This window comes from Tachyglossus aculeatus, chromosome 2 (genome assembly GCF_015852505.1).
Source record: "Tachyglossus aculeatus isolate mTacAcu1 chromosome 2, mTacAcu1.pri, whole genome shotgun sequence".
Taxonomy (NCBI): Eukaryota; Metazoa; Chordata; class Mammalia; order Monotremata; family Tachyglossidae; genus Tachyglossus; species Tachyglossus aculeatus.
In genome coordinates this window covers 129628408-129653502 of record NC_052067.1, presented here as the reverse complement: position 1 = coordinate 129653502, position 25095 = coordinate 129628408, and the positions used below count along the sequence as shown (strand labels likewise).

Genomic DNA, 25095 nt, shown 5'->3' with positions numbered 1-25095 from the left:
AGATTTAAATCCCTGAAAATAAATTGCCTTCAGTTCATGCAGCTGCCTGGAGAGATATTTTGTTTTCCGTTTATTTTTACAATTGGGATTTATCCTTCTTTCCTTTGAATTCCAGCCTATGTGTGATAACCATGATGATGGTGAAACTGCAGCAATCATTTTATGCAACGTGTGTGGAAATCTATGCACTGACTGTGACAGATTCCTCCATCTTCATCGCCGAACAAAAACTCATCAAAGACAGGTGACGAGTGTAACCGGTGTTTATATTTCGCAGCTATGTGGTATTTTACAGTCTGGGAGATTAAGAAAACAGTGTTTCATTGCTTAATCTCTCTAGAGTTAGAAGCGTCACCCTTATTGATTTATAGAAGACACATGGGTTACCAACTTCTGATACATCTAACTCACCGTTACAATATGATACTAATGAGTAATTGTGCATTTGTTGAACGATTACTCTGTGCCAAGCACTGTACTAAGTGTTGGAATGGATACAAGCAAATCGGTTTGTCCCACATGAGGTTCACGGTCTTAGTCCCCATTTTGCAGATGAGGTAGCTGAGGCACGGAGAAGTGAAGTGACTTGCCCAAGGTCACACGGCAAATTAGGGGTGGAGCCGGAATTAGAACTCACGTCCTTTGGACTTCCAGGCGCATGCTCTTATCACCGGACCACGCTGCTTCCCTAATGATCTTACAATTAATGAGGACAACCCCCCTACCTCCACGAGGCAGCATAGTTTTATAGAGGTGTAACTTCCATTTTCTTAGTTTTTATAGCTTAGAGTTTTATCCCTAGAAGGTTTTTTTGATGGTGTTTGCTAAGCGCTTACTATGTCCTAATCTCTGGGGTAGATGCAAGTTTATCTGGTTGGACACAGTCCCTGTCCCACATGGGGACAGAAGATAGAGAAGCAGCGTGGGCTCAGTGGAAAGAGCCAGGGCTTTGGAGTCAGAGGTCATGGGTTCAAATCCCGGCTCTGCCATTTGCCAGCTGTGTGACGTGGGGCAAGTCACTTCTCTGGGCCTCAGTTACCCCATCGGTAAAATGGGGATTAAGACTGTGAGCCCCACGTGGGACAACCTGATCACCTTGTATCCACCCCAGCGCTTAGGACTGTGCTTTGCACATAGTAAGTACTTAATAAATGCCATCACTATTATTATTATTATTATTATGGGGCTCACAGTCTGTTCCTTTTGAGCAAAAATCATCACCTTTATCCACGAGACACTAACAGTGTTTGAAAATTCTCCATGTGCATGCCCATTTTTCTGTATCCTTTTGTCCTAAGTATAGATCTCTCAGTGTGTCCTATGTGTAGTTCTGTAGGTTTTTGGTTCTAGAGTAGAACAAAAAATCTTGTGTTTCATCTTGGTTGAACCAAAAAATCTTGTGTTTCGTCTTGGTTGAACTTATAGGTGTTCAAAGAAGAGGAAGAAGCTATCAAGGTCGATCTTCATGAGGGGTGTGGTAGAACTAAATTGTTCTGGCTGATGGCATTAGCCGATTCCAAAACCATGAAGGCGATGGTGGAGTTCCGGGAACACACAGGTACAAAATAGAAATAATAATGATGATGATGGTGGTATCTGTTGAGCACTTACCATGTGCCAGGCACTGTACTAAGCGCTGGGGTGGACATAAGCAGATCGGGTTGGACACAGTCCCTGTCCCACATGGGGCTCACAGTCTCGATCCCCATTTTCCAGATGAGGTAACTGAGGCCCAGAGAAGTCAAGTGACTTGCCCAAGGTCACACAGCAGTTGTACAGGTTTATTACTCCATTTTATTTATTTTGTTAATGATTGCATCTAGCTTTATTTCTATTTGTTCTGAGGACTTGACAGCTGTCCACATGTTTCGTTTTGTTGTCTGTCTGCCCCTTGTAGACTGTGAGCCCGTTGTTGGGTAGGGACCGTCTCATCTGTTGCCGAATTGTACTTCCCAAGCGCTTAGTCCAGTGCTCTGCACACAGTAAGCGCCCAATAAATACCATTGAATGAATGAAAGTGACAGAGCAGGGGCTAGTACTCATGACCTTTTGACTCCGAGGCCTGGGCTGTACCCACTGTGCCATCACAGTTGTGGATACTGACTACATTTGTTGTCCATTTTAAGGGAGCGATTTGAAGGCAGAGCGTCTTCAAATTCAAAACGGAAAGTGTTCCGAGAAAAATTTTCATCCAATCAATCAATCAATCGTATTTATTGAGCGCTTACTGTGTGCAGAGCACTGTGCTAAGCGCTTGGGAAGTACAAGTTGGCAACACATAGAGATGGTCCCTACCCAACAGTGGGCTCACAGTCTAGAAGGGGGAGACAGACAACAAAACAGAAGTTTTGTTAAGTTTCAGCAAAGGAAAATGGACAATAATCTTCTAAACATCTATCTTCCAACTGCAGTACGATCTAATAAAATCTAGAGCATTATATCATCTCTTCGTAGTGTGTGACACTAATGAAATTCCAGTTAGAGAAACGGGTCCAATGACTTCTGTATAAACTCCTTTGATCCCAAGAAGAAAGCAAGACATTTTAGATGTACTGGTTATTCTTTAGTCAGGCAATGGTATTTACTGAGCGCTCACTGTGCAGAGCACTGTACTAAGTGCTTGGTAGAGTACATTGGAACAGTAGAACACACAGACACATTTGCTGCCCACGGCGAGCGTACTGTAGCGCTGTACTCACGCTGTTTTGTAAATTAGCTGGGCGGCTCTTTTTATTTGAGAGGATTTTCATTTTTCCCCTTCGGATCTAGGCAAACCGGCTACAAGCAGCTCAGACGCGTGTCGTTTCTGTGGTTCGAGGAACGGGACAGAGCTTTCTTCCGTGGGCAGCGTATGTCCTGATGCTGATTGTCAGGTACGGTGCGGGAAAAACACGGTGGGGGGAATTCTGTCACAATAAGTCATCCCGATAGCACGTTCCATAGTGGTCAATCAATCAATCAATCAATCGTATTTATTGAGCGCTTACTATGTGCAGAGCACTGTACTAAGCGCTTGGGAAGTACAAATTGGCAACACATAGAGACAGTCCCTACCCACCAGTGGGCTCACAGTCTAAAAGGATGGTCCTTTTTTTTTTTTTACGGCATTTGTTAAGCACTTATTATATGCCGGGCGCTGAAGTAAGCGCTGTGGCGGATTCAAGCTAACCAGGTCGGACGTGGACAATCCCTTAATCCCTATTTTACAGATGAGGTAACTGAGGCACCGAGAAGTGAAGCATCTTGCCCAAAGTCACACAGCAGACCAGTGGCAGAGCCGGGATTAGAACCCAGATCCTTTTGACTTCCATGCCCTATCCACCAGGCCTCCTGGCTTCTCGTGACTTAAAGTCATTAGGTGGATCAATCAATCATTAATACTGAACATCTACTGAGTGCACGGCACAGTACTAGGAATTTGAGAGACCCAAACCTCTTAGTGCCAGTGCGGAAAGAGGTGGTTATGCCGGAGTTATAGAGCGGTCCAAAAAAAATTGAACATAGATGAAATAATCTTATGCTCCATTAAATTTGGGGAGGTTAGTTACTTAATCTTCTTCACTTATTTCCCTCGCTTCCTAAAGAAAATTTCTTACCTCTTGGTATTTTGCTTCCTTTGGCCCTGATAAATACTGTGGACAGGCGAAAAAATAGAATATTTTGGACATGACTATTTTCATTTAGAATTCCTGGTGCATAAAGCATTCCGTTGTAATTAGTAGTTCCTCCGTTTGCTGTCCAGGAACAAAAGCCGATCATTCAGTCAGTGGGTTAGTACAGTGCTCTGCACACAGTAAGCGCTCAATAAATGCGATGGACTGAATGAAAGTGTTTACTGTGGGTAGAATTCTGAACTAAGGGCTTGGGAGAGTACACTGCAGTAATGTTGCTAGACCAGATCCCTCCCTACTTCCAAGATGAAAAAATTAGGTGAATATCAAAACGTGATAGATTATTCGTTCCCTGTCGCTGTCCCTGTAGCTAGAAAACAACATTTTCTGGGTCGCAGCAAGGCGACTGCACGAATGAATGTCTCAGTTGTGTTGCAGTTAGCAAGGAAGGTGGTGTAAAAACTGAAAATTCTTGCGCTGACTCCTTCTCGACTAGGAGTATGCTAAGATAGCCTGTAGCAAGACTCATCCCTGTGGCCATCCTTGCGGAGGTGTTAAAAATGAAGACCACTGTCTGCCCTGCCTGTACGGCTGTGATAAAAACGCCGCAACGCTGAAGCAAGATGCCGATGACATGTGCATGATCTGTTTCACGGAAGCCCTTTCCGCGGCCCCGGCCATCCAGGTTGGCATTCGTTTTTAAGACTCTGGGTAGTCCGTTCGGAGAAGCGGAGAGGATTTTCCAGCGGGAGCGTTCGAAATGGACGGGTGGCTAAAATCTTTGGCGTGAGTCACGTAGTTCCCTAGTGTCACAAAGGTATCCAAACTTGGGCGAGCGTACAGCGTTCTGGGATTTCTGAACATTGGAAAACTGAGTCGATGTAACCGTCAGTACCATTTCCAAAAAAGATAGGCTCTTTCCCAGATGGCCGCGTCTCCCATGATGCGTAGGCGAGCGTGGGCCACGGAGGATTGTGGTAATCCACAGATTGAACCAGACAGCTCCTCCATCAGACTTTCATGTGACATGATCGTCTCTAATATGTATTAAGTGTGCTTCTTATTAAGCACATGCATGTACTCGGTCCTAATCAATCAATCAATCAATCAATCGTATTTATTGAGCGCTTACCATGTGCAGAGCACTGTACTAAGCGCTTGGGAAGTACAAATTGGCAACACATAGAGACAGTCCCTACCCAACAGTGGGCTCACAGTCTAAAAGGGGGAGACAGAGAACAGAACCAAACATACCAACAAAATAAAATAAATAGGATAGAAATGTACAAGTTAAATAAATAAATACATAAATAAATAGAGTAATAAATATGTAAGACAGGAGAAGCAATTCAGATGCGGTAATGGAGAAAGAACAGCATCGAGTTATGGGTCACCTTCCGATTCGTGAAGTGTTTACTCTGAATTTGCCGAGCTTACCTATCTCTCTCTTTCCTTTTCTAAAGCTGGACTGTAGTCACGTGTTCCACTTGCAGTGCTGCCGACGGGTTTTGGAAAACAGGTGGCTTGGGCCACGGATAACATTTGGGTTTATATCTTGTCCCATTTGCAAGGTATGGAAAAATGAAGGACCCTGTCTACTTTTTATTCAACTGTACCCGATCTTTGGACGTCCGAAAATCTAAAGGTCGATTAGGTGGGATGCAGTGCCTGTCCCACAGAAGGCTCCCATTCTAAGTAATAGACACACGTCATTTCATTCCTTTTTGATCTGAACAGGCTAAAGAGCAATGAATTTATCATCTTTCGATCTACATCACTCAGGAAAACTGGTTCAGAGTATAAACCAGTCTTCAACGTTTTGGCATGTGTTATTAGATATTCATTCAGTTGTATTTCCTGAGTGCTTACTGTGTGCAGAGCACTGTACTAAGCACTTGGAAAGTACGATTTGGCAACAGATAGTGACAGTCCGTACCCAGCAACGGGCTCACAGTCTTGAAGGGGGAGACAGACAACAAAACAAAACAAGTAGACAGGCATCAACAGCATCAAAATAAAGAGAATTATAGATATACATCATTAATAAAATAAATAGAATAATAATTATGTATAAATATACACAAGTACTGTGGGACGGGGAAGGAGGTAGAGCAGAGGGAGGGAGTAGGGGCGATGGGGAGGGGAGAAGGAGCAGAGGAAAAGGGGGGCTCAGTCTGGGAAGGCCTCCTGGAGGAGGTGGGCTCTCTAGAGCTTTGAAGGGGGGAAGAGGGCTAGCTTGGTGGATATGAGGAGGGAGGGCATTCCAGGCCAGAGGTAGGACGTGGGCCGGAGGTCGACGGCTGGACAGACGAGAACGAGGCACAGTGAGGAGGTTAGCGGCAGAGCAGCGGAGTGTGTGGGCTGGGCTGGAGAAGGAGAGAAGGGAGGTGAGGTAGGAAGCGGCAAGGTGATGGACAGCCTTTGAAGCCGAGAGTGAGGAGTTTTAGCTTCATGTGAAGGTTGATAGGCAACCACTAGAGATTTTTGAGGAGGGGAGTGACATGCCCAGAGCATTTCTGTAGAATGATAATCCGGGCATCAGAGTGAAGTATAGATTGAAGCGGGGAGAGACAGGAGGTTGGGAGATCAGAAAGGAGGCTGATACAGTAATCCAGTCGGGATAGGATGATTGTACCAACAAGGTAGCAGTTTAGGTGGACAGGAAAGGGTGGATCTTGGTGATGTTGTAAAGGTGAGACCGGCCGGTTTTGGTGACGAATTGGATGTGTGGGATGAATGAGAGAGCAGAGTCAAGGATGACACCAAGGTGGTGGGCTTGTGAGACGGGAAGGATGGTAGTGCGTCCACAGTGATGGGAAAGTCAGGGAGAGGGCAGGGTTTGGGAGGGAAGATAAGGAGTTCAGTCTTGGACATGTTAAGTTTTAGGTGGTGGACAGGCATCCATGTGGAGATGTCCTGAAGGCAGGAGGAGATACGAGCCTGAAGGAAGGGAGAGAGAATAGGGGAGGAGTTGTAGACTTGGGTGTCATCTGCGCAGAGATGATAGTTGAAGCCATGGGAACGAATGAGTTCACCAAGGGAGTGAGTGTAGAGAACAGAAGGGGACCAAGAACTGACCCTTGAGGAACCCCTACAGTAAGGGGATGGGAGAGGGGAGGAAGAGCCCACGAAGGAGACTGAGAATGAACGGCCAGAGAGATAAGAAGAGAACCAGGAGAGGACGGAGTCTGTGAAGCCAAGGCTGGATAACGTTTTGAGGAGAAGGGGATGGTCGACAGTGTCAGAGGCAGCTTAGAGGTCGAGGAGGATTAGGATAGAGTAGGAGCCGTTGGATTTGGCAAGAAGGAGGTCATTGGTGACCTTTGAGAGGGCAGCTTCGGTGGAGTGGAGGGGACGGAAGCCAGATTGGAGGGGGTCCAGGAGAGAGTTGGAGTTGGAATTCGAGGCAGCGAGAGTAGATGACTCATTCTAGGAGTTTAGAAAGGAAGGGTAGGAGGGAGATAGGGCGATAACTGGAGGAGCCAGTGGGGTCAAGAGAGGGTTTTTTTAGGATGGGGGAGACCTGGGCATATTTGAAGGCAGAGGGGAAGAGGTCGTTGGAGCTTCATGGGAATAGCATACCCCTTCCTAACCCAAGATCAGATAGCCTTTGGGCTGTCAGGTTGATGTCAGAGATAGAACTATCAACTTTTTTTTAATTATTAATCAACAAGTCACAAACTCAGAACTGCATTTAAGGGCGTTCAACTCCTCTGCTCTTATAAAGCCTCTGGCCATAGAGCCTTATCACCGTGGATATTCCTGCCACTTGGCATAATATTAATAATAATAATAACGATGATGGTATTTGTTAAGCGCTTATGTGGCAAGCACCGTTCTGAGCACTGGGGTAATCAATCAATCAATCGTATTTATTGAGCGCTTACTGTGTGCAGAGCACTGTACTAAGCACTTGGGAAGTACAAGTTGGCAACATATAGAGACAGTCCCTACCCAACAGTGGGCTCACAGTCTGGTCTCACAGTCTTAATCCCCATTTTATAGATGAGGTAACCGAGGCACAGAGAAGTTACGTGAATTGTCGAAATTCACACAACTGACAAGTGGCGGACCTCTGGCTCCCAAGCCCGTGCTCTTTCCACTGAGCCACGCGTTAAACAGTGCCAACAACGCTGGCCAGGAAAGTGATGTGGACATGTTCAACTCTCATTCATCCATATATCTTCAGTAGCCCAGTGTGCAGATGAAAGACAGATCCAAGGCATCCTTTAGGGGGTACCTCCAAGAATATTATTTCAAAGAGTGAGACAGAAAATTCCTCCCTTCTGAAGTCCTCCTTTGTCAAATATGGGACGTCAGGAAAGATTGCATAAAGTAGGGTTCAGGAGAATGGAAGTTGTGCCTCCCCCAGGCATAACTGGGTGTATGTGGGACTAGAAAAATATCCCAGTTTAGTTTGGGGATGACAGGTGGTTTCCGCTACAGTGACTACAAAGAGGAACGAGAAAGTGGGTCTGCAGAGAGAAAGGGAACTGAATCTTTTATCACAGAGCTTTGGTTATCTTTTCACCTCTTCCTTTCAATCAATCAATCAATCGTATTTATTGAGCGCTTACTATGTGCAAAGCACTGTACTAAGTGCTTGGGAAGTACAAATTGGCAACACATAGAGACAGTCCCTACCCAACAGTGGGCTCACAGTCTAAAAGGGGGAGACAGAGAACAGAACCAAACATACCAACAAAATATGCCAACAAAAAACTGCCTTTCTCACAGGCAGTCAGGCAGGCATTGTTCATTCAGTCAGTCATATTTATTGAGTGCCTACTGTGTGCAGAGTGCTGTGCTAAGCGCTTGGGAGATTACAGTATAACAATAAACAGACGCATTCCCTGTCCACAATGAGCTTACAGTGTCCCAGTGGCATTTGACAGGCTGAACTTCCATCAGCTTGTCAGTTTTTTAAAACACTCACTTTGCCCAAATTCAGATGTCCCTATTTTCCAAGAGAAATACCTTTTCATTTTGAGAGAATTTTCGTATTTGGAGAGTTACGTGGCACATTCAGACGTTCGGCCAAGCTTTTCAAAAATATGAAATCGAACGCGAAAATCCTTACTGCGGAAATGTAACATTAAATCCGGGCTGAATTCAAGGACCTGTAATTTCTCATTTCAGAACAAAATCAATCATACAGTATTGAAAGATCTGCTTGATCCAATCAAAGAACTCTATGAGGATGTCAGAAGGAAAGCCTTGATGAGGTTGGAATATGAAGGTTTGCACAAGAGCGAGGCCATTACAACTCCTGGAGTCAGGTTTTATAACGATCCAGCTGGATATGCCATGAATAGATACGCATATTACGTCTGCTACAAGTGCAGAAAGGTAGGAGGGAAACTGGATTCGCCGGTGGAAAATGAGAACTATTATGTAGCTTGGTAATGTCCTTTCAAAAAAGGGGGCGGAAACAAAATGTCGGATTTCAGAGATTGTGTTTTTTATTCTGTTGTGTTTCCTCTGTGCTTTGGGAAGTGGCTTTATCTGTCGTGATTACACGATAACACAGTTGGTACTTCGTCTCCCTCCCCCCTGCTTTTGAGAAAACGGGCAACTCTATTAATAAAGCGCAATTCAAGCGCTTAGTACACTGCTCTGCACACAGTAAGCTCTCAATAAATACGATTGAATGAATGAAATTCTGTCCGTAGGAAGGCGAGTTTTGCCCCAAGTGGTTTGTACAGAATCAATCGAATTGTTCAAGCACTTACTATGCGCAGAACACTGTACTAAGCACAGAGGAGGGTGCAATTAAACAGTCGGTAGATACATTCCCTGCCCCCAGAAGGTGTATTATCCAGCTTCTCAAGCAGTTTCATTATAGTTCCCTCCGCGAAATGGCCAGGCAGGATACCTACAGTGAGAATCTAGAATGCAGGCCGCTCACCACCATTGAGGCACTTTCCCAAGTGTTTAGTACAGTGCTCTGCGCACAGTAAGCACTTAATCAATCAATCAATCATATTTATTGAGCGCTTACTATGTGCAGAGCACGGTACTAAGTGCTTGGGAAGTACAAATTGGCAACATATAGAGACAGGCCCTACCCAACATTGGGCTCACAGTCTAAAAGGGGGAGACAGAGAACAAACCAAACATACTAACAAAATAAAATAAATAGAATAGATGAATGAATTTCAGGGCACGGAAGCAGAATGGGTAATGCAGGATACCCAGGCAGCTACTTGAACAGGGATGGGGCCATAAGCACGGTGGCCAGAACAGATGCTTGTAGAACAAAATAAAGTTTGCCCTCTGATAATGTGGGAAGACATACGAGAGTCAGGACCAGCAGATGACCTAATGCAGTGTGAAACAACTGCTCTCTTTTTTTTTAATTTTCCTTATGGCATTCAGGTGCTTACTATGTGCCAGGCAGTGTGTTAAGTAATGGGGTAGATAGTCAATTGTATTCATTTACTGTGTGCAGAACATTTTACTAAGCGCTGGGGAGAATACAGTGTAACAGACACATTTCCTGCTCACAACAAGCTTAAGATAACATTAATCTGAATAAAATTACAGATGCAAGATAATCAGGTTGGACCCAGTTGGGTAGGGACTGTCTCTATATGTTGCCAGTTTGTACTTCCCAAGCGCTTAGTACAGTGCTCTGCACATAGTGAGCGCTCAATAAATACGATTGATGATGATGATGATGACCCAGGCCATGTCCCACATGGGGCTCACAGTCTTAACCCCCATTTTATAGATGAAGTAACCAGGGCCCAAAGAAGTAAAGTGATTTGCCCAAGGTCACACAGCTGTTAGCCCCCCGTGGGACAACCTGATCACCTTGTAACCTCCCCAGCGCTTAGAGCAGTGCTTTGCACATAGTAAGCGCTTAATAAATGTCATTATTATTATTATTATTGTTATTAAGTGGCGGAGGCAGGATTAGAACCCAGGTCCTTCTGACTGCCAGGCCAGGCTCTATACACTAGGTTACATTGCTTCTCAAAGGTTTTGGAAAAATCCAGAGACCCAAGAGGCAGCTTTGAAAATAGTAGCAAGTCGTGCAAATGCAGTTGCATCAGTGCACAGTGCAGAATGGAGTGTTGGTCACATAAAAATCATTTTTAGCAACATCTGCACTAACAATAATAATAATAATGATGGCATTTGTTAAGCGCTTACTATGTGCAAAGCACTGCTCTATGGATAGGATCTAACAGTTACGCAGCATGGCTTCAATACAAAGGAAAACATTCTTCTCAGTTAACTGTGAATTGTCTTGTTACACAAAGCAGTAGGGAATGCCGAACTGGGCTGAGGGGTCATGAGATTCCCCGTTTCCCCTCAGCTTTAAGGAGAAAATAAGGGAAAAAAGCACCAAGCAGAGGTATCTAGAAGATACCTGCAGACACAAAAACTCAGTGGGAACAAGGATGAGCAAAAATCTACAAATTAGGTATGAAGCTCAGAAATAAAAGCCGTGTGGAATTAACAGAGAACAATGTGAAGCAGGGCGCTCGAAAAGCAAATAGTACAGAACAAGAGACTAGCTACCCTCAACAGCAGCAGAAAAAATTGTAGAGGTTAGAGTTGGGCAGAAGTCAAACAGAAGTCATATACAGCGATGAATCATTCATTCATTCATTCATTCATTCATTCATTCAATCGTATTTATTGAGCCCTTACTGTGAAGAGAACTGTACTAAGCTCAATGGTATTTAGACTGTGAGCCCACTGTTGGGTAGGGACTGTCTCTATATGTTGCCAACTTGTACTTCCCAAGCGCTTAGTACAGTGCTCTGCACACAGTAAGCGCTCAATAAATACGATTTGATTGATTGATTGAGCACTTATTGTGTGCAGGGCACTGTACTAAGCAATTGGAAGAGTACAATACAACAGAGTTGGTAAATACGACCCCTGCCCACAGAGAGCTTAATCTAGTCTACGGTAAGGTCCGTGTGGATAAGCTTACAGTCAATATAGGGGTGTGCCCCACAATCCGACGGCTTTTTTCACCCTAAAAATGTGGTTGTATAGTGGGAATATTTGCCCATAGATGCACATTTTGCGAATTAGAATCAGTTCCCGGTACTAGGCAAGGGAAAAAGGAAATTCCTTTACATGCCATACTCGGTAATGATAAACATCCCTAAGCTATTTAATCTTAATAAAATTATTTTAGGCATAACAATCACAGTATTAATTGAGGACTTGAAATAAGGACAGGGAATGTGCCCACCAACTGTGTAGTATTGTACTGTCCCAAGGGCTGAGTCCAATGCTTAGTACAGTGCCTGGCACAGAGTAAGCACTTAACAAATGCCATAATTACTATTATTATTATTATCAGAGTGCTCTACACAATAAACACTCAGTAAATACCACTGATTATTATAAGCCTTTGCAGAAGTAAACTCCCCCTTCTAGACTGTGAGCCCACTGTTGGGTAGGGACCATCTCTATATGTTGCCAACTTGTACTTCCCAAGCGCTTAGTACAGTGCTCTGCACACAGTAAGCGCTCAATAAATACGATTGATTGATTGATTGTTCTGATGAGCCTTCTTCCTTTCTTCATAAAGTTCCTACTTCGAACACCTCTCTTCGTGTGAATCATCTTCCTCAGTCATATATGTTTAAGTCCATCCACTGTCTTGAAAATTGTTGCAGGACTTTTAATGGTGGAGAAACCATCGTGATTTCTCCATATTTTCTGGCCTGCATTGGACAAGGGGAAGCAATGTGGCCTAGGGGAAAGAGCGCGGGCCTGGGAATCCAAGGACCTGGGTTCTAATCGCAGCTCTGCCACGTGGCTGCTGTGTGACCTTTGGCAAGTCACTTCACTTCTGGGCCTCAGTTCCCTCATCTGGAAAACAGGGAGTCAATTCCCATTCTCCCTCCTACTTAGACTATGAGCCCCATGGGGGATATAATCATCTTGTGTTTATCCCAGTGCTTAGGTCAGTATGTGGCACATAGTAAGCCCTCAACAAATACCACAATTATTATTATTAATAATAATAATAATAAATATCTACCTCAGTTCCCTCATCTGTAAAATTGGGATGCATACCGTGAGTCCCACGTGGGACACCCTGATCACCTTGTATCCACCCCAGTGCTTAGAACAGTGCTTTGCACATAGTAAGCGCTTAACAAATACCATTATTATTATTATTATTATTATTATTATTATTATTATTATTATCAGCCATCCCCCAGCTAGGCGGCTGCCCAAGTCTTTGGTTAGTTGCTTAGGATTTCTTCAGTGTCTTGAAAATTGAACCCAAACAGGGAAGAGCTTTCTCCAAGATCCATTCACTGTTAATAATAATAATAATAATAATAATGGCATTTATTAAGCGCTTACCATGTGCAACGCACTGTTCGAAGGGCTGGGGAGGTTACAAGGTCATCAGGTTGTCCCACAGGGGGCTCACAGTCTTCATCCCCATTTTACAGATTAGGGAACTGAGGCCCAGAGAAGTGAAGTGACTTGCCCGAAGTCACACAGCTGACAGTTGGCGGAGCCGGGATTTGAACCCATGACCTGTGACTCCAAATCCCGTGCTGTTGCCACTGAGCCACGCTGCACCGTTGATTGCTTAATCTCCAGCCAAGGCAGGACGATTGAATAAATGGCAGCACTTGGCTGGGACATAAGGGACAGGGAGCGAGGCACCAAATAAAAAGGTCATATTCCGATTTTTATTGGACGTGGAGAGGGCTCCGAGAAGAAGTTTTAAAGAGTTGAAAGTAGGACAGTAATAATAATAATAATAATAATAGTATTTATTCATTAATTTATTTATTCATTCAATCATATTTATTGAGCGCTTACTGTGTGCAGAGCAGTGTACTAAGCGCTTGGGAAGTACAAGTCGGCAACATATAGAGACGGTCCCAACCCAGCAGCGGGCTCACAGTCTAGAAGGGGGAGACAGACAACAAAAGAAAACATATTAACAAAATAAAATAAATAGAATAGTAAATATGTACAAGTAAAATAAATAGAGTAATAAATATGTACAAACATATACAGGTGCTGTGGGGAGGGGAAGGAGGTAAGGCGGGGGGGTGGGGAGGGGGCTAGGAAGGAGGGGGCTTTTTTAAGCGCTTTCCATCAATCAATCAGTCGTATTTATTGAGCGCTTACTGTGTGCAGAGCACTGTACTAAGCGCTTACTATGTGTCAGGCATGTACTAAATGCTAGGGTGGATGCGAGCAAATCAAGTTGGACATAGTCCCTGTCCCATGTATGGCTCACAGTCTCAATCCCCCTATTTTTTTTTACAGGTGAGGTAACTGAGGCCCAGAGAAGTGAAGTGACTTACCCAGGGTTACACAGCAGACAAGTGGTGGGGCAGGGATTAGACTTTTAGACTGTGAGCCCACTGTTGGGTAGGGACTGTCTCTATATGTTGCCAATTTGTACTTCCCAAGCGCTTAGTACAGTGCTCTGCACATAGTAAGCGCTCAATAAATACGATTGATGATGATGATTAGAACCCAGGACCTTCCAACTCCCAGGCCCGGGCTCTGGCCACTAGGCTAGAAACGATAAAACAACGAAGAGCAATTGAAGTAGAGTAGCCAGTCAGCTTCAGGCGTATGGACGGGGTTTGTGGTTTGACACCCGAGGAAGATGTCATTTGGACAAAAAGGAAGAACTTCTTGGACTCCTCAAATTTTAAACCACTGAAATGGGCTCCCAACAGGAAGCTTGTCGAGTTTCCAACTTTGGAGAACCTCAGAACATAAATCGTTGAAATCAGATGGGGTAGTTGCTCTGCACACAGTAAGCGCTCAATAAATACGATTCAATCAATCAATCAATTATATTTATTGAGCACTTACTGTGTGCAGAGCACTGTACTAAGCGCTTGGGAAGTACAAGTTGACAGTCCCTACCCAACAGTGGGCTCACAGTCTAAAAGGGGGAGGCAGAGAACAAAACCAAACCTACTAACAAAATAAAATAAATAGAATAGATATGTACAAGTAAAATAAAAAAATAAATAGAGTAATAAATATGTACAATGATTGAATGAATGAATGAGCTTGGGCCTAGGAGTCAGAGGTCCTGGATTCTAGTCCCAGCTCTGCCAACTGGTTGCTGTGTGACCTTGGACAAGTCACTTACCTTCTCAGAGAAGCAGCTTGGCTCAATGGAAAGTGCACGGGCTTGGGAATCAGAGGTCACGGGTTCAAATGCCACCTCCGCCAATTGTCAGCTTGGGCAAGCCACTTCTCTGTGCCTCAGTTCCCTCATCTGTAAAATGGGGATTAAGACTGTGAGCCCCCCATGGGACAACCTGATCGCCTTGTATCCTCCCCAGTGCTTAGAACAGTGCTTTGCACATAGTAAGCGCTTAACAAATGCCATCTTTATTATTCTGTGTGCTTCAGTTTCCTCAACAGGTTCTTCCTCTTACTTGGACTGTGAGCCCCACGTGGGACAGAAACTGTGTCCAGCCTGATTAACTCGTATCTTCCCCAGCGCTTAGAACAGTGTTTGACACATCATAGGCACTTGACAATACAGTGATATAATAATAATAATGATGGTATTTGTTAAGTGCTTACTATGTGCAAAGCACTGTTCTAAGCGCTGGGGTGGTTACAAGGCAATCAGGTTGTCCCACGGGGGGCTCACAGTCTTAATCCCCATTTTCCAGATGAGGCAACAGAGGCACAGAGAAGTTAAGTGACTTGCCCAAAGTCACACAGCTGACAACTGGCAGAGCCGGGATTTGAACCCGTGACCTCTGACTCCAAAGCCCGGGCTCTTTCCACTGAGCCACGCTGCTGCTTCAGTAGTAATTCAATTGATTCAATTGATAGTAATTTAAAGGGAAATTCTGTCCATGCCCGTGCGAGTGTGTTGGCCTTAAAAGCTGCTTTGTGGCCAACAAGCCGTTCCACGTTGAGAGCGCATAAGGTAGTTCGTTATGGAAGCATCCGTTCTCCCTCCCACCTTACCTCTCTCCTCTGTCACTCATAATAATAATAATGATAGCACTTATTAAGCGCTTGCTATATGCAAAGCACCGTTCTAAGCGCTGGGGAGGTTACAAGGTGATGAGGTTGTCCCACGGGGGGCTCACAGTCTCAATTCCCATTTTATAGATGAGGGAACTGAGGCCCAGAGAAGTTAAGTGACTTGCCCAAAGTCACCCAGCTGACAAGCGGTGGAGCCGGGATTTGAACCCACGACCTCTGACTCCAAAGCCCGGGCTCTTTCCACGGGGCCACGCTGCTTCCCCACTACAACCCGGACAGGACACTCAGCTCCTCCGTCACCAACCTACCGTGCCTCAGTTTCATCAGCCTCTTGCTTCCTTCCTTCCTTCCGTCCCCGTTCACATCCAGCAGACCCCCATTCTCTCCGCAACTACAAAGCCCCACTAAAATCATCTCATTTCCAAGAAGCCTTCCCTGACAAACCATGCATCGCCCCATCCTATTCTCCATCTTTTCTGCATCACCCACGCACTTGCACATCAAAGCTAAGGCGCATATGGTCTGTACCCCCTGAGTACTTCTGATATGCTTCACCACACCCCAACCTTACATATGTACATATCCTTGGACCCTGTTGCTAACCCCTGTCTGGAATTTGTTTTATTATCTGTCTCCTCCCAACTAGTTTGTAAGCTCCTTGAGGGCAGGGACATATCGGGGTACAGAGCTAAGGCGCATATGGTCTGTACCCCCTGAGTACTTCTGATATGCTTCACCACACCCCAACCTTACATATGTACATATCCTTGGACCCTGTTGCTAACCCCTGTCTGGAATTTGTTTTATTATCTGTCTCCTCCCAACTAGTTTGTAAGCTCCTTGAGGGCAGGGACATATCTGTGAGCCCCATGTGGGACAACCTGATAACCTTGTATCTTCCCCAGCGCTTAGAACAGTGCTTTGCACATAATAAGCGCTTAACAAATACCATCATTATTATATCTACCGGCTCCGTTCTACACTCCCAAGTACTGAGTTCAGTGCTTCAGGCCAGGAGAAGGACTTGAGAAAAAGGCCAGCGGTAAGAGAGATGATCAGGAAGAGTAGAGTCAATCAATCAATCAGTCCATCAATCGTATTTATTGAGCGCTTACTGTGTGCAGAGCACTGTACTAAGCGCTTGGGATGCTTTGCACATAATAAGCGCTTAACAAATACCATCATTATTATATCTACCGGCTCCGTTCTACACTCCCAAGTACTGAGTTCAGTGCTTCAGGCCAGGAGAAGGACATGAGCGCAAACGGCCAGTGGTAAGAGAGATGATCAGGAAGAGTAGAGTTAATCAATCAATCAATCAATCAATCGTATTTATTGAGCGCTTACTGTGTGCAGAGCACTGTACTAAGCGCTTGGGATGCTTTGCACATAATAAGCGCTTAACAAATACCATCATTATCTACCGGCTCCGTTCTACACTCCCAAGTACTGAGTTCAGTGCTTCAGGCCAGGAGAAGGACATGAGCACAAACGGCCAGCGGTAAGAGAGATGATCAGGAAGAGTAGAGTTAATCAATCAATCAATCGTATTTATTGAGCGCTTACTGTGTGCAGAGCACTGTACTAAGCACTTGGGATGCTTTGCACATAGTAAGTCCTTGACAAATACCATCATTATTATATCTACCGGCTCCATTCTACACTCCCAAGTACTGAGTTCAGTGCTTCAGGCCAGGAGAAGGACATGAGCGCAAACGGCCAGCGGTAAGAGAGATGATCAGGAAGAGTAGAGTTAATCAGTCAATCAATCGATCGCATTTATTGAGTGCTTACTGTGTGCAGAGCACTGTACTAAGCGCTTGGGAAGTACAAGTTGGCAACATATAGAGACAGTCCCTACCCAACAGTGGGCTCACAGTCTAAAAGTGGGAGACAGAGAACAAAACCAAACATACTAACAAAATAAAATAAATAGAATAGATATGTACAAATAAAATAAATAAATAAATAGAGTAATAAATATGTACAAACATATATACAGGTACTAAGCGCTTGGGATGCTTTGCACATAGTAAGCGCTTAACAAATACCATCATTATTATATCTACCGGCTCCGTTCTACACTCCCAAGTACTGAGTTCAGTGCTTCAGGCCAGGAGAAGGACATGAGCAAACGGCCAGCGGTAAGAGAGATGATCAGGAAGAGTAGAGTTAATCAATCAATCAATCGTATTTATTGAGCGCTTACTGTGTGCAGAGCACTGTACTGAGCGCTTGGGAAGTCCAAGTTGGCAACATATAGAGACGGTCCCTACCCAACAGTGGGCTCACAGTCTAAAAGGGGGAGACGGAGAACAAAACCAAACATACTAACAAAATAAAATAAATAGAATAGATATGTACAAATAAAATAAATAAATAAATAAATAGAGTAATAAATATGTACAAACATATATACATATATACAGGTACTAAGTGCTTGGGATGCTTTGCACATAGTAAGCGCTTAACAAATACCATCATTATTATATCTGCCGGCTCCGTTCTACACTCCCAAGTGCTGAGTTCGGTGCTTCAGGCCAGGAGAAGGACATGAGCAAATGGCCAGCGGTAAGAGAGATGATCAGGAAGAGTAGAGTTAATCAATCAATCAATCAATCGTATTTATTGAGCGCTTACTGTGTGCAGAGCACTGTACTGAGCGCTTGGGAAGTCCAAGTTGGCAACATATAGAGACGGTCCCTACCCAACAGTGGGCCAATCAATCAATCAGTCGTATTTATTGAGCACTTACTGTGTGCAGAGCACTGTACTGAGCGCTTGGGAAGTACAAGTTGGCAACATATAGAGACAGTCCCTACCCAACAGTGGGCTCACAGTCTAAAAGGGGGAGAAAGAGAACAAAACCAAACATACTAACAAAATAAAATAAATAGAATAGATATGTACAAGTAAAATAAATAGAGTAATAAATATGTACAAACATATATACATATATACAGGTGCTGTGGGGAAGGGAAGGAGGTAAGATGAGGGGGATGGAGAGAAGCAGCGATCATACGATCTAAACAGGAGACTGACAGACACAAAATGCTCTGGCTAATGAAAATATGAAAGGATAACTATATAGAACGAGCTTAAAGCAGCTGCAAAGTGGAAGATGGAACTAGTACATTCACAGGCAGTCTCGAGAAGAGCAAATGTAAGCGTTTGACCAATTCGGGAAAAAAAGTAACCAGGAAACGTTAGATAAGATTGTGGCAGTTGGAAAACTCAGGCGGGCAGTCATAGCGGGAAACTTCCGTTGTTCTTCCCATTGACTTATTGAATCGGAAGAGTTTTTTGAAGTGACGGGCGGCTCTCATAGAGCCAACAAGGGAAACACAAACTGGATTTAACTCGGATTAGGGGAAGCAGGAGCAAGAGAGCTATTCAAAAAAGTGCGAAGGCGAGTAGGCTTAAATACTGTGACTGTATAACACTGTGCTGATTCTGTGAGGCCATTCATTGGGATAAAGGGTATAACATGCAAGAGTCGCGAAGTAACCCTTCCAACTCGATACTGTACGTGCCGCCACCTCATTAAAGGGCCAATTTGGGTCACAGCGTGTTTTCTCGGGGCTGGGCCTTGCCCAGTTATGGCTGTCTCAAAGCCAGTCCGGGGATATTCACAGCCGGTTGAGTTAAGAAGACTCATATCTATCCCATTGCTTAGGACAGTGCTTGGCACATAGTAAGCACTAAACAAGTACCATCATTATTATTACTCCAGCACTGGTTTCCAGTGAATGAGTGGTTGTATTTGTTAAGCCCTTACTACGTGTCAAGCACTGTTTTAAGCGCTGGGGTAGATTTAAGCTAATCAATCAATCAATCAATCGTATTTATCATCATCATCAATCGTATTTATTGAGCGCCCACTATGTGCAGAGCACTTTACTAAGCGCTTGGGAAGTACAAATTGGCAACATATAGAGACAGTCCCTACCCAACAGTCGGTCTAAAAGGGGAAGACAGAGAACAAAACCAAACATACTAACAAAATAAAATGAATAGAATAGATATATATATATATATATATATGTATATATATATATAATATATTCAATATATATTTATTGAGCGCTTACTGTGTGCAGAGCACTGTTGGACACGGTCTCTGTTGGACACGGTCTCTGTCCCCCTTGTGGATCACAGTCTTCATCCCCATTTTACCGATGAGGTAACTGAGGCAATAGAGAAGTGAGGTGACTTGCCCAGGGCCACCCAGAAGACAAGAGGCCGGAGCCAGGATTAGAACCCAGGTCCTTCTGCCCCCGAGACTCGGGCAAGTCACTTCACTTCTCTGTGCCTCAGTTACCTCATCTGTAAACTGGGGATTAAGACTGCGAGCCCACCGTGGGACAACCTGATCACCCTGTATCCCCCCAGTGCTTAGAACAGTGCTTTGCATACAGTAAGCGCTTAATAAATGCCATCATTATTATTATTCTAGGCCATCCCTCAGGCCTGACAGCCAAAGCAAGCGGTAAAATCCAGGTCTTCCTATTAGTCACCCAGCAGTGTTTTTTCTTGACCAGCCCCGGATCTAATCTTTCTCATTTCCAACTTTTCCCCCTCTGTCGTGTTCTCGGACGCGTCCCCCGTTCTCCAAAGGCATATTTTGGGGGTGAAGCTCGCTGCGATGCCGAGGCCGGACAAGGGGATGATTACGACCCGAGAGAGCTCATCTGTGGCGCCTGCTCCGACGTTTCCAGGGCTCAGGTAGGCAACCCGATGAGGAGACGGAGCGTTTCTCTCAATGCCGACGCCTCCTAAAGAAGAGTCCAAGTTGTCTGCCGAGTTTCGTGACAGTAAACATTAATCGATCTTTTGGAAAAGCAGTTTTGGCAGTGAATATATGCTTTTATCATTCGATCATATCTCTTGAGTGCTTGGTGCGTGCAGAGCACTGTACTAAGCGCTTGGGAAAGGACAATACAACAATAAACAGTGACATTCACTGCCTTTGCATGTCTTTCTAACGCCATATGTGATTATTTATCTACAGATGTGCCCCAAGCATGGTACGGACTTTTTAGAATACAAATGCCGTTACTGCTGCTCCGTGGCTGTATTTTTCTGTTTCGGAACAACGCATTTTTGTAACGCTTGTCACGATGACTTTCAGAGGATGACAAGCATTCCTAAAGAAGAACTTCCACACTGTCCTGCAGGTAGGCTTGCCCAAAACCATATTTAATGATGAGGCTTACGTGTTTTGCGACTGAGCCCCTTTCAGGTACAGATTCATCCGTGATGCTCCCTCAAAAAAATAAAGTGCTATAAAATGCGGTTGTTGGGGCCTGGGGGACTTTCTGAAACGCGATTGCTAATTTGGGAAAAATTTGATTTCAGCGTTAGTTTGCCCTTTACCAAATCCATTGCAATTCAGAATCTCCTTTTCTTGGAGTTGTTAGGATAATTAAAGTTCTCTTAGCAACCTGCAACTGCATCCCCATTACGTAAGCAGCTGCAAAGCGGAAGATGGAACTAGTACATTCACAGGCAGTCTCGAGAAGAGCAAATGTAAGCGTTTGACCAATTTGGAAAAAAAGTAACCAGGAAACGTTAGATAAGATTGTGGCAGTTGGAAAACTAAGGCGGGCAGTCATAGCGGGAAACTTCCATTCTTCCCATTGATTTATTGAATCGGAAGAGTTTTTTGAAGTGACGGGCAGCTCTCGTAAAGCCAACAAGGGAAACACAAACTGGATTTAACTCGGATTAGGGGATGGAAACCTTTATGGAAGCAGGAGCGAGAGAGCTGTTCAAATACAATATAAAATGCGACGTTTTGGTTAGGGAATTACTAAGAAAAAAATCCCAACAGAAGGATATTCCATTTTAGAAAAGGAAACTGAAAAAGTACAGACCTTAGGAAGAAGCTGAAAGAAGGAGCTTCCCAAAATGGACCTTCTAAAGTCTCAAAGCTTTTAACGCAAAAACAAACACCAGCTTAAAGGCCGTGTTTTCAGAAATGGAACACTCGTCTGAGTGAAGAAATCAGGCGAGTCCATAAAAACCAGCACTTCAGTTGTGAACCCGTCGGCCCAAAATGAGCTTGAAGAGCATTTTATGAAAGGTGCCAAAACTAATAATAAATAATAAACTAACTAGTAGTAATAAATAACAAACAGTCCTCTAGACTACAAGCTTGTTGAGGGCAGAAGCAGCGTGGCTCAGTGGAAAGAGCACGGGCTTGGAAGTCAGAGGTCATGGGTTCGAATCCCGGCTCCGTTACTCGGCAGCTGTGTGACTTTGGGCAAATCACTTAACTTCTCTATGACTGTGAGCCCACTGTTGGGTAGGGACTGTCTCTATATGTTGCCAACTTCTGCTTCCCAAGCGCTTAGTACAGTGCCCTGCACACAGTAAGCGCTCAATAAAGACGATTGATGATGATCTGTAAAATGGGGGACTAAGTGTGAGCCCCACGCGGGACAACCTGATTACCTTGTGCTTGGCACATAGTAAGCCCTTAAATACCATCATTATTATTCTGCCAACTTTTTTAGTTTGTATTCTCCCAATAATATGAGCACATTGCGCGTAATTATTTTTTGAGTCAACTATTCATTCTGTGTAAATATTTATGTCTGTCTCCCTCTGGGTGGGGAACATGAATCTGTCATGCTCTCCTAAGCACTTAGCACAAGTGCATTGCTTAAATGCCACTCCTTTTAGACTGTGAGCCCACTGTTGGGTAGGGACTATCTCTATATGTTGCCAATTTGTACTTCCCAAGCGCTTAGTACAGTGCTCTGCACATAGTAAGTGCTCAATAAATGCGATTGATGATGATGATGATGATTACTGCTGTTTTTTACGAGAAGTCCATGAGCACTCCACAGACTGATATAGTGGGCTTTTATTTAAGTTAAGGAACTTTTCTTGCTCTCAGTTTGTCAATTTTGTTGGCTGCTGCTGCTGCTCATTGGGCCAATGATACTTTTATCCAAAGAGAGGAAACAAAAGTTCATTCATTCAATCGTATTTATTGAGCGCCTAACTGTGTGCAGAGCACTGTACTAAGCGCTTGGGAAGTACAAGTTGGCAACATATAGAGACGGTCCCTACCCAACAACGGGCTCACAGTCTAGAAGGGAGAGACAGACAACAAAACATATTAACAAAATAAAATAAATAGACTAGTAAATGTGTACAAGTAAAATCAAATTTCCGAAGTTGTCAAATTTGACTTATTTCCAGATCTTCCCAGACACACTGCACTATTACCTGCTCGGGGCATACGTCTTCGTTAGCTCCTTGAAGTTAAAAATGTTCGGTTGCCCATCTTGAGCCATTCTTTTTGTTTAGCGATTCCTTGGCATTAATCACAAGGAATGGACGGATTTGAATGGCTTCACGTTCCCGATCGTTTTGGAGCATTTCATTTGCAGCGGTTGTCAGAGTTTGGACTGTCTTTGTTCTGTCTCCTCTCGATCATTTTAGGTCCCAAAGGCAAACAGCTGGAGGGAACCGAATGCCCACTGCACGTAGTCCACCCCCCAACCGGCGAAGAATTTGCTCTGGGCTGTGGAGTTTGCAGAAACGCTCACACGTTTTAGACCGGTCGGTTTTCTTTGCTGGACAAAACAGTTGCCCCCGTTCCCCCTCCGCCCCGAAGAGAGAGCATGGTGACGTTGAACATCCCTCAGGATGAGGATGGGACCATTTTCAAAATCGAAGTTAAAAAAAAAAAAACAACAAAACAAAAACTATTTCTAGTGCAAGAAGGATGCCAAATACCGTGTACATAATTCTTGCTGTGAGAGATTTTCTTTCTTCCGTTCTTTTTTTTTTTAAAAAAAATCCAATCCATCAAAACTTGTAAGGTGTTTGCATGTGGCCATTGCAGTCATCGGCTATGAAGCTTTGGGTATTTATAGATAATTGAAAAAAAAAAAAAGATGTCCATGCCCATAGATTGGAAAGATGCTGGCTCTCAGTAAAGGAAAGAAATCGTTGGTTATTGTATACTGACTTTTGTAATCCTGTACAATTGTAACTGCATCACGGGTGAGGTGTTGGGGGGGGGGGGGGAAGAGGAATATTCTGTTTTATTTCCTAGACTGTTACAAAAATTGTGTTAGGCAGGCATATTAAATGTAATAAGTATCACACTGTATATAAAGATATCAATGTTTGTCTTGTATAAGAATTACTAAATTACAAGAGCAGTTTCATTTAAACTTCTGGGTTACGTTTGAGCCTGAAATTTTAATGAAGTGCAATACTGAGTGTGCCTCATATCTTGCAGCTGTAAACATAATGGAATGTACATGTCAATAAAGCCACTGTACGTTTTTATACAGTGATAAAGTCTAATAAATGAGTGAGATTTTACTTGGGAGAGGAAGCAACGAAGTGCGTGAGGGGACGGGCCGCTCCGGACTCCTGCTCGCTTTACTTTATCCTTCCTTCCTCCTTTCCTATCTCCTTCCCTTCCCATCTCCTTCCCCATCTCCTTTCCTCCTCCTTCCCCATCTCCTTCCCTCCTCCTTTCCTTTCTCCTTCCTCCTTTCCCTTCTCCTTCCCTCCTCCTTCCCCATCTCCTTCCCTCCTCCTTTCCCATCTCCTTTCCTCCTCCTTTCCCATCTCCTTCCCTTCTCCTTTCCACCTCCTTCCCCTCCTCCTTCCCCATCTCCTTCCCTTCTCCTTTCCTCCTCCTTCCCCTCCTCCTTCCCCATCTCCTTCCCTCCTCCTTCCCCATCTCCTTCCCTCCTCCTTTCCCATCTCCTTTCCTCCTCCTTCCCCATCTCCTTCCCTCCTCCTTTCCTTTCTCCTTCCTCCTTTCCCTTCTCCTTCCCTCCTCCTTCCCCATCTCCTTCCCTCCTCCTTTCCCATCTCCTTTCCTCCTCCTTTCCCATCTCCTTCCCTTCTCCTTTCCACCTCCTTCCCCTCCTCCTTCCCCATCTCCTTCCCTTCTCCTTTCCTCCTCCTTCCCCTCCTCCTTCCCCATCTCCTTCCCTCCTCCTTCCCCATCTCCTTCCCTCCTCCTTTCCCATCTCCTTTCCTCCTCCTTTCCCATCTCCTTTCCTCCTCCTTTCCCATCTCCTTTCCTCCTCCTTTCCCATCTCCTTTCCTCCTCCTTTCCCATCTCCTTCCCTTCTCCTTTCCTCCTCCTTCCCCTCCTCCTTCCCCATCTCCTTCCCCATCTCCTTCCCTCCTCCTTTCCCATCTCCTTTCCTCCTCCTTTCCCATCTCCTTTCCTCCTCCTTCCCCTCCTCCTTCCCCATCTCCTTCCCTCCTCCTTTCCCATCTCCTTCCCTCCTCCTTTCCCATCTCTTTTAGACTGTGAGCCCACTGTTGGGTAGGGACTGTCTCTATACGTTGCCAACTTGTACTTCCCAAGCGCTTAGTACAGTGCTCTGCACACAGTAAGCGCTCAATAAATACGATTGATGATGATGATGAATAGACCGACATCCAGATAGTACCCTCAGGTCCTGAAATGCAAACATGCTTCAATTCAATTCAATCGTATTTATTGAGCGCT

The 25095-nt window shown here is 44.5% G+C and overlaps 1 protein-coding gene across 1 annotated transcript in view; it reads left to right on the top strand.

The window, feature by feature from the left end:
- The window catches only part of MYCBP2 (MYC binding protein 2), a 404370-nt gene extending 380446 nt beyond the window's left edge, over positions 1-23924 (top strand). Inside the window, exons 78-86 of the mRNA XM_038763035.1 lie at positions 116-244; positions 1426-1558; positions 2770-2873; positions 4108-4296; positions 5075-5182; positions 8751-8960; positions 20211-20318; positions 20605-20770; positions 23049-23924. Of these exons, the coding sequence (XP_038618963.1) occupies positions 116-244; positions 1426-1558; positions 2770-2873; positions 4108-4296; positions 5075-5182; positions 8751-8960; positions 20211-20318; positions 20605-20770; positions 23049-23164 (1263 nt within the window). The 3' untranslated portion in view covers positions 23165-23924. The remainder of the gene's footprint in view (positions 1-115; positions 245-1425; positions 1559-2769; positions 2874-4107; positions 4297-5074; positions 5183-8750; positions 8961-20210; positions 20319-20604; positions 20771-23048) is intronic.
- The last annotated feature ends 1171 nt before the right edge of the window (positions 23925-25095 follow it).